General features: G+C 42.0%; 1 protein-coding gene across 1 annotated transcript; it reads left to right on the top strand.

The window, feature by feature from the left end:
- Window positions 1–163: 163 nt before the first annotated feature.
- ephx4 (epoxide hydrolase 4) lies at window positions 164–9,533 on the top strand. The gene is made up of 7 exons (XM_029500344.1): window positions 164–406; window positions 2,344–2,429; window positions 3,829–3,986; window positions 6,054–6,182; window positions 6,620–6,723; window positions 7,981–8,129; window positions 9,153–9,533. The coding sequence occupies exons 1-7, from the start codon at window positions 164–166 to the stop codon at window positions 9,391–9,393; spliced, it is 1,110 nt and encodes a 369-aa protein (XP_029356204.1). The 3' UTR covers window positions 9,394–9,533.
- Window positions 9,534–10,658: the final 1,125 nt, after the last annotated feature.

Consider the following 10,658-nt stretch of genomic DNA (forward strand, 5'->3'; position numbering starts at 1 on the left):
CGCGGCCACACGCAGGCGTGAAATCTGACGTGATGTTTCTGCCGCCGTCCCATTCAGCCGTTTCTCGGGCTCCTCCCTTCAGACAGTAGCGACACCGCGGCATTGTCAGAGGCGACCAGGTAGCAGGCGGCGATCCGGACTGGTTTCCTGCGGCAATGTAAAGATGGCGAGAGTGCTCCACAACTTGCTGCTGTTTCTGCTCAGACTTGCGCAGGGAGTCAGAGTTTTGGGGTACTGGTCACTGATATACGGTTATTGTGCTCTCTGCACCACCGTGGCTCTGCTCAAACTTTGGTGGAGCATCATCTTGAGGCCGACAACAACCTTCCAGTGGGTGATCCGTGAAACTCCCCCGGGCTGTCTGAATGACACGTCCTTGGGAACCCACTGTTATGTTAGGATCAAGGTAAGACGCGCACACGCACTCGGACATGAGCAGTCCCTGTAAGACGGAAGGAGGGTGGTGGTGTGTCAGACAGAGATGCTCTCTTGCATGCTAAGATGCTGAGATGTGGATGTCTCCAGCAGCTCCGTGCTGTCCGGCCGGGAGCAGCCGAACGGGCCCGATCGGTTTGTTTATTCGGAGCTCAGGTGGTGCTGAAGGGACAGCTCCTCCGCCTGACGTCTGCCTCCATCATGATGTCATTAAATGCCAAGACACGTCTGTCACAGAAACCTGCCAAAACCAGAGCTGGCTGTCATTGGTTTAAAAAAATAATGATAATAAAGAAAAGGGAAAGAGAAATGCTCCGCTTTAGTTTCTATTGAAGTCAAAGTGCCAACACTACAGTACAGTAGTGCTGCAGCAGCTACTGCATGGTGTGGAATCTTAAACAGAAGCGCTGGAGAAGCAGCAAAATGTCATCAAGTATCAAAACTACTTATGCATCAGAATGGTGGCTGTCTTGTTACACTGCTGGATTACGATCATTGATCCGTCAACATATCACATGTACTTTAATGTTGGAGGCCAGCTGCTGTTAAAAACCTCAACTGATCCTTTTTATTTTCATGTGAAATATTGGCAAAGTAGCTGCAGCTGGCATAAAAAAGTAACACCGTAAAAAGTGCTGTAGAGTTCAGTAATGTAATATCCACATGTAATGGAGGTGGGGTACAACTGTAAGTCTACTGGTAGCTTTAAAGTTTTTATTGAATACAGGACCCTTCTTATTAAATGCTCTTTATTCTACCACTGTGAAGTATTAGTTTAACAGACTAACACATATTTATCTGTTTTCATTGCTCTTTCGTCACACATTTGTTCTTTAAGAGCAATAAATCAGATTCAATATTATACTAATAAAAATAGGACCCCTTTTTTGGTCGCAATCAGCCAAGACATGTATAAAGCATGTCGCATAAAGGAGCTTAGACCAAAACACCTTTAGAAGAAATTAACCCAGAACATGTGTCCCCACCAAGACACAATCCAAATAAAGCTCAAGTCAAATATCATGAATGATCCTAAATAAGTAAGTAAATAAATAAATCCCTAAATAAGCTCTGACCCCCAAAAGTCCCTTGTTTTTGTCAACTCCATAGTTACTGGAAGACTCTTTTACAGCATGACACCAGTGTGGAGAAAAAAAAGAGCTTCTTTACTCTGCCCATGGTGTTATAGCAGTGTTCAGTCTGAACCATTGTTATGAGCAGTTATTCAGGAGGATGCCCTCTAATGATATTGTACACATGATGCAGCCTCTGCTGTTTTACCCTGAGCTGTGCAGGCAGCTGTCCCACACTTCCAACTTTATTACTATCAATGCAATGTAGTCATTACTGCTAAAGATATTTTTGCATCATCTGCAGCTTGTTTGTATGTTTCAGCTGCCAAACAAAACGGGCACAATCAAGGCAATTCAGTATAAATCATAGACCAAAATGTTTTTCCTTTTTAATGGAAATGTGAACTTGTTCCAAAACAGGAACATAAAGGTTTTTGTTATTGCATGTGTAGAATGATGCATGAGTTTGACATTTGAAGGCTTTTTTTTCTTTTATTTGCTGAAAGAAAAATGGCTCTGTGTTTACCTTGAATACAGGTTTGACGCGGAATTTCAAAACCTCAAACTGACAATGAATTATTGATTGAAGTGTCATTTTTTTCTGACGTTTCAGATTTCAGCAACTTTAAGTTGACACAGCATAAATCAGATTCGCAAAATGTCCAATAGGATTGGAGGTGCTCGGTTACGCCACAGATCTAAATATTTTCTTGAAATGATATTAATCTCTTAATTTAACAATGCTGCCTTGTTCTATTGTGTCCGCTCAGTGACTTTGGATGAGACTGTCCGTTTGATATTTATTTGTTAATACCTGCCTCTTCTTTTCACCCAGGAGTCTGGCCTTAGGTTTCACTATGTTGCGGCTGGAGAGAGAGGAAAGCCACTCATGCTGTTTTTGCACGGCTTCCCTGAGTTTTGGTAGGTCAGAGGGAAATCAGTGTGTGTGTGTGTGTGTGTGTGTGTGTGTGGGGTGGTTATAGTACAGTTGTGGCTCCACTGTATCCAGCACCTGCAGACAACCAAGCATTAACATAGCATTTTTGTACAACCACTGAGTGTTTACTACATGGTTCACCTTCACTTGAAATTTTCACCTGACTATGAAGGTTTCTCCGCTCTAATGTGTCACCCGTAGTGTCTGGCTCCCGAGCTGGAAAAACAAATCCACATCAGCAAGGACTCCTCATTCACACACTTGACTTGCCAGCGGGGAAAAAAGGTCTAAAGTATTCAAGATCTCTTCCTGCTGATACGAAATGAAAAACGACGCAGAGCGTGGTTCCTGCATTGGGACCAAAGAGGTTGTCAGGAGCTATGAGCCTGTCCATATCTCCAACATACTATCTAAGCTGCAGACAAGACAGGGATTAATTAATGGTGGAGGGGTGCTCTATCTGCGTCACTTGCTTTATTCTTCATAGAAATGATGAAGTGGACTGAGAGTTACATCTTTGGAAAGAACTCTTAACCCATCAAATGAGCTAATTCCCTCTTAGAAATGAGAGGGAAGAGAGTGAATCTGTGTGTAGCAGGCAGGGTGGATGGGTCTGAGGGGCTTACTTTGCTTTAAACCTCATCTATATTCTAACATCTGAGGCCTCACTGCTGGGATCTTATCCTGACTCATCAGAATCACAGCCAGGGTGCTGCATCATACCTCCCTTCACTTGCTTGAAGAATAAGAAAAAGGGAGTGGGGGTGATTTTGGACCTGATTAGGAGCCTTTACAACAGACAAGATCTTCAATTAGGAAGTCATCCCAGCCCACATGATCAGCAGAAGGATTACAGTTTAGCACAGCTCTTATTACACTGCAGTGAAGTTCGATTGGATGGAGGGAAAAAAGCCAAGTACCAGCTTTAAAAATAGTTCATTTGTAACTAGTTCAAATCTGTAAAGTGTAAGAGTCAGAATAAAAAAGACAAGAAGGGCAGTTTGAAAGTGACAGTTTGTGACTGCCCCTAATGTTCAGTTTAACATGGCAAATAATTCTCAGCCAATGAGGTGTATGGAACCTACATCACTTACCCAAATTCAAAGGGCATGCAGATTTACCCAGCAGAGACAAATGAATGACACACCTCAGCAGCATTATGGGGGATTTAGGCACCTGTGTTTTTAGTGCACTCAACCGCTCAAAAGTCAGGATGTCAACTCCTGCTTCATCAAGTTTGTCTGTCTTTTACATCAGTCAGTTAAAAATTCATTCAAATGCCTTGTTATTGTCATTTAAATTTTTGGAGTACAGATGTGAAAAACATAAAATGAGACAAAATGACTACAGTATATCATCTTTGCCTCTGTTTGTGTGCCTCAGGTTCTCCTGGCGCTACCAGCTGCGTGAGTTTAAGAGTGAATTCCGCGTGGTGGCCGTCGACATGCGGGGCTACGGAGAGTCTGACTTGCCGCTTTCCACTGAAAGCTACCACTTCGAGTACTTGGTTACTGATGTCAAGGATATTGTGGAGTACTTGGGTGAGGAAATACATCAGATGTGCATGCCTGCGATCTGAAATAACTCTGAGGGATGGAAACTGTTTTGAGTCAAAAAATAACTTTGTCTTAGTCAGTCTTAAGCTGCAGACGGCCCTCTGTGCCAGCAGCATGGCATGACAAACTTCCTGTGACTCATTCTTACTTAACACGGGGCACTGTGCGTGTACAGAGTTGTGTGTCTGCTCACACTAACAGGGAGCTAGCTTTGGGCTGTCTGCACACACCAGCATCCGCTGATAATTATCTGTCCAGAGTGACAGTTTTTGCTCTTTTTCTGGCCAGCACATCACAGTTACTCTTTAATTTTAGCGCTGATTCCACGCTGTATAAAAACCTGTCATAGCATTGAAGTGTGTGGGAGTGAGGAGTCTATAATGACTCCAGGTTCAAGAGATCCTCTTTGAGAACTTAATTGTTTTTCTCTTTCACACTTCATATTCAAGAAAAAAATCTTGATTTTTCTGTGAAGTCTCTGAGCAGCTGTAACACTCACAGATATATTGTCATGTGAATTCATTGACAAAGGAAAATGATGTACAATAAAATCACAGGGTAGCCACGCCCTAATGCACATCCTGCTCTGTGCTGCATTTTCCTCTGAGTGGTCCCATAATTGGAGAAGACTTGAGACCATAAACTCATTGGGAAAATGTTTACTGAGCAGATAAATCAAGTGAGAAGTAGGACTATTTTCTCACAGACAAACAGACTTCTATTTTCATCCAGTGGAGTCGTCCCCTGATGGTCATCAGATGGAAGTCAGGTTTCAGGCACTTTCGCGTTGACTTAATTTTAGAGCCCCAGAACATTTATACACTTGTGTATACAATCAGTGGCTGTAAAATTCCTCCGTGTTCTCACCAGCTGTTTGCTCAATAAAGCTCTGATGTGATGCTGAGCAAGTTGTGCTCTGTTGCACAGCATGAAGGCCAAACAAAGACTGAAAACATTAAAATACTCTGTCTTGCTAATGAGAATGGTATCAGAGTTTAACACTGCGTGTTTCACAACTTTAAATGTTATACATAGTCATCTGGGCCTCTGTTATTGGTATTTGAAAAATAGTGAATGGTGTAGCTGTACATAATCCAACAACAGGTGTGTGTGTGTGTGTGTGTGTGTGTGTGTGTGTGTGTGTGTGTGTGTGTGTGTGTGTGTGTTTTGTATACTTTAAGTCATTTAATGCCCTGCAGAGTTACAATAATTCAAAGCGAATATTGTCCTGAAGCTTTTGAACACATGGCTGATAAAAATGTACATCCTCTGACAAAGTGCTTTTAGTGTGTCTGTTTTTCGTAACATCTTGCCTTATTTCCGCCAACACTGTTAATTATTCTTAACAGGTACTCAGTAATTCATATTGCTGCCTAAATGTTTCACTTAATGGTCATTTCAGTGGAAAAAGGGGGCTGAACGTGTGATAACTGTTCAGCTCAAATCGTGATTGGACTACAGAGCCTTTTTTTACAGCAGCTATTAGAGTCCCCCATGGCCCACATTTCAGTCCAGAGTCTCACTCATCTAATGCCTCTGCACTGATCAGCGGTTTGGCCTTAAACCAATTAGAGGTTTTTAACTCTGCGTGGCAAGTAGCATTTCCCTTTTCCCATTCTGGTAACAAATATCAATGCCAACAGGAAACACAGAAAGGCGGAGTGCAGAAACAGTCATGTCACTTTCCAAAAGGGGTTCCTAGACTCAGCAATACAACAGTCCCTGTTGAAGCTAATGTGATATCGATCTTGAATTGGAAGTGAGGCTTGCAGAGGTGATACAAGGTCATGCAAGGGTCCGAAGGGTGCTAGTACAGGTTAGGGGATTCATTTGGAAGAACGTGTAACGTGATCAGAATCTCGCAGAGGAATGTCCTGACCTTGATCAGTATTTGGCTCTATGTCATGTAATACATCCGTGTGTTTTTTGGGGGGAGGGGCATAATGAAGTGAGAGCATCAATTCATCCTCATGAACCTCCAGCTCCCATCTCAGCCACCAGAATGTCTTCTATTGCAAAAACTGTCTCATGGGAATTTGCTTTTCTTCCAAGGTTACAACAGATGCTGCCTCGTGGGCCACGACTGGGGGGGGACCATAGCGTGGCTTTTTGCCATCCACTACCCAGAGATGGTGACCAAGCTCATTGTCCTGAACTGTCCCCATCCTTCTGTGTTCACAGGTAGAATCTCTCTTGTGTGCAAACAAAACCTCAGACAGAATTTTTTGTATTGTGAATGAAAACCAATTTTCCGCAGACTAATTGGAGTCTCTGGTTTGCTTCTGGATTGCCACTACAATTATAATCATTAATTAGGAAATATTATTACTTCAGTTCCATGGTTGCATCCATCTGGCAAATCCTCCTCTTCCTTAAGGGGAAGATGATGAGAAGCTAATTTCAGGAGGTTAATGTGAAGCTGGAACAGCTGGTTTAACTGGTGCAGAAAGAGGCAAAATAATTGAGCGCTATCACATCCACAACCCCACAGCATGTCCAAACTTGGCCTTTAATTACTATTCAACAACTGAACTTGTCTCTCCCTTCCTCTCCTCTCCTCTCCCCTTCTCGCCTCTCCTCTCCTCTCCTCTCCTCACCACTCGTCTCCTCTCCTCCAGATTACGCCCTGCGTCATCCGAGCCAGCTGCTGAAATCCAGTCATTTTTTTTTCTTCCAGCTGCCCCGCTTCCCGGAGCTCATGCTCTCCATCAATGATTTCAAGGTGGTTTGTTACGTGTGGGCCCACAAACCTTGAAGGTCAAGGTTGTGAGATTGTGTTTGTGTCTGTGTGTGTGCATGGATGTGCATTTATATGTAGGTGAATTGGTCTGTGTTACATGTCTTTCCACTGTCTTTCTACTTTTAGTGTTTGCACCTGTGCAAGCTGACAGCTTTGACAGAGGTTATTTTTTTGTAAACAACACAAGACACAGTTCAGCCTTGGGGAGATGTGAAATCATAGATTGTAGTGAAATTTTATAATGAGCTTGCACAGGATATCTTTAATTAGATTTACTGTTGTTCATTTTAAAATGTGCTGTTCCAAGTTTAGTTTTTATAATTTTTTATAATGTTCAAACTTTTCCATTATTTTTTGTTGATGTGTCTGAAATACACATTTCAGGTTTACAAATGGGCAATTCACTTCTAAGAAATAGGATTAGACATCTGATGGACATCTGTGGCACAGTACAATGAAATCCTTAGCCTGCAAAGAATCCTCTCAGCAACATAAACACACCAAAAACATGTAAAATCAGCAGTTAATGAAGTTAATGAATAACAGTGTAATAGACATTGGAGTATCTGTGTGCACGTTATGCTGAGGTAGCCTATCATAGTGAGGTCTATCGTGTTTGTATGTGCAGCAGTATATGTGTGCGTTTGTGTGTGTGCAGTAACTTCAGGTGATAGATTGTCGACTTCTCAAAGGGCACTGCAGTACAGGGGAGGTGGTATATTGAGTTCATGGTTGACGTAGACATTTAAATATTTGTTAACAATATTCTCCAAATTTTTCAAACTGCATGGCGGATTAAAAGAGAATATCAGTCTCTTGTTCTGTTCTTCAGCTTCAGAATCTTTATGCTCAGCTGAGCCAACTGCCCACTCTCTTCAGCTTCATATTTATACCGCAATCCTGAAATTGATTGGATTTTTTAGCATATTGAATAGTTCTTTAAATTTACCTGAATATAATTAAAACAGTGAGAAGTTTCCCCTGATGTTTGAAGTGTTCACTAATGCATTACACTTCACCGATCAAATGAAAGATTACACAGCGGTCATATATTTGCGCTGGACTTTTCAAAAGTTTAAAGTCAGCAGTTATTGTTGTTGAGCCAGTTGTAAGTCAACAGTGTGACCGCAGGTTTCCCCTCAGCTACCTTTTCTGACAGATATTACAATGACATGGGTGTCCAAATGCTTTCTCAGTCACAGACATTTACCCCAGTGTTTGCTGCTGTCTCTGCTGTAGGCGCTGAAGGCCTTGTTCACCAGCCGCAGCACAGGGATCGGGAGGAAGGGCCGCTGGCTTACTGCAGAGGACCTGGAGGCCTATTTGTATGCACTCTCACAGCCTGGAGCTCTGACTGGAGCCCTCAACTATTACAGGAATGTTTTCAGGTGGGGAAAAGCTCATTCGCTGAAAGATTTCGCTGCAGATGCTTTTATCATCGGCCCAACCGGTCGAGGCAGATGGCCGCCCCCCCCCGAGCCTGGTTCTGCTCGAGGTTTCTGCCTCTTAACGGAAGTTTTTCCTTGCCACTTTCGCCAAGTGCTTGCTCATCGGGGGATCTGTTGGGTCTCTTTAAATAAATTTATAAAGAGTTTGGGCTAGACCTGCTCTATATGTAAAGTGCCTTGATGTAACTTTGTTATGATTTGGCGCTATACAAATCAATCTGATTTGATTTGATTTGATCATGAAATAGTACAAAGACGTGGTGAAAAAACATACAAAACAATAATCCAAGTTTTTTGTTTTTATGTAAGGAGTGATCGACAAAAATCTAATCAAAGAAGATCACAGTGCATGCATTTCTGACATGTGAACTCAACATGCATGACCGAGCTTGCCATCTGCTCCCTTCTCAAGCAATGAGTTATCTCAGAATAGCTTTTATATGCTTACGTAAAGAAATATCGCTGACCCATGTCCAATTAGCCTCTCCGCAAATGCGTGCTGCATTTAAACACAAGGGACACAAAAATAGATGAACACACTGCAACATCTATCCATCCATGATGCACATGAAATTCATGATGTAAAGTCCATCTCATCTGATCTCATACTGATGATACCGTTCCAAATTTGGAATCAGAACCAAACTCGAAGAAAGCAGCATGAGCACACTGTACAAAAAAAAATGCAATAAGTGGTGATGAAAACAGTGTTTTCAAATAGACTGTTGTTTCAACATCTCAACATCTCTACAACTTCTACAGTTGACAAAACATTCATATCACGCTACTGCTTAGGTGTATGTTACCGGAACGTGTCTGCTTTGAATGGGTGCCTGTTGCATGTCAGCCCCTCCCCGGTAGCAGAGCAGGTAATGAAAGTACAACAGTGTGGATCAAAAAAGACAAATTCGTTTCTCTTCGTGGTTTTTTTTTAAAGATGGCTCTTCTCCTCTCTGTCCGTAGCTCCCTGCCTCTGAGCCAGAACCACGTCAGGTCTCCGGTGCTGCTGTTGTGGGGTGAACGTGACACATTTTTGGAGCAGGAAATGGCTGAGGCGTGTCGCCTCTACATCAGGAACCATTTCCGTCTCAACATCATTTCTGGGGCCAGTCACTGGCTGCAGCAGGACCAGCCTGATATCGTCAACACCCTCATATGGACTTTCCTCAAAGAGGGAGAGGGACGTAAAAGCTACAGGAACTAAATCCATAGTGTGGCCTCCTGCAGTACTCTTTACCCACTTGCCACACCTGGCAGCCTGGAAAATGCCTGTGATACCAAGCAACATAGTGATAATGCAATCATTCTTTAAATCTTTCACATTTCAAATATTTTTTTAAAGAAGTCAGCAGTAATGAAAGAATCAAAGCACACTTCACTGGAGAGGACGCTGAGCAGTACGCCAGACACATGATTTTTGTACATGACATCCGCCTTAAAGTTTGTCAGTTACAGCATTGCAAATGTGTGGCAAAATCTCCGTGTGACTTGTATTGTGTGGTGCCTTTTAACTTTCAAGTTGTTGCGGTATAAAGAAGTCCTGTAAGATTGGGATGTGGCATTGTCTGCTATACCTGTATGTTCCGCTGGGTTCCTCCGCTCCACACGACTTTAGGCACAGTCCTTTGGGAGCCATAACTGTGTTGTCTAAAGGAGTTTTCTTTTTTTTTGTATTTCTCCCTCAAAGGTTCTTGCTCAAAATGTAGAGAATGTTGTTATCTTGATCTTCCTGTTTAGAAATGTCAGTGATGGTTGACTATTGTACTATTTTGTATCTCTTCCTACACACTTCATTTTGAAATTCACTGAGCCAGGTCTACACCGTTTGATTTTATAAATAAACCGAGTAAGTGTCAATGTGATGGGCTATTCTGTTCTTTAAAACATCCAACAGCTGTTTTTAGGTATTAATAGCAGACGTGTGTTTAAAACTCTGCTCTACAAACACCTCAGAATCACTCTTGGATGTGTTGTTAAATTTATCACACAGCTGAGTGACGCAGAGTCTTAAGTTAGTTACTTTTGGTATATTAGTAGAACAAACATTTGGATCTTTTTTAGGTTCATATTTAGAACTTTTTCATATTTTTGTCTGTGTTTTTGTGCCAGAAATACTGATGTAGACCAACAGAAAAAAACACACCTATCAGAGACTCAGTCTTACATAAACAACTGTCAGTATTGTTACAGTTTGCAGCCAGACACATCCAACTGATGGATGATTATGTATCACACCAGCAAAAAATGTTTACTCACCTTTTTAAAACCACTGCAAAATAATCCAAATGGCCTTACTAGATCCACACATGCTAGTTACTATTTAAGTTATTTTTGTTATCAATAAGTGATTGTGTATCCTTTCTAACACATTACTCATTACTCTGACTGACTGATTCATTCATCTTTCTGAAGATCACATTTGGCCTAACTGGGGATATGTAATAATGTTGCACCAGAAATGGCCCACAG

Source organism: Echeneis naucrates, chromosome 4, assembly GCF_900963305.1.
Source record: "Echeneis naucrates chromosome 4, fEcheNa1.1, whole genome shotgun sequence".
Classification (NCBI taxonomy): Eukaryota; Metazoa; Chordata; class Actinopteri; order Carangiformes; family Echeneidae; genus Echeneis; species Echeneis naucrates.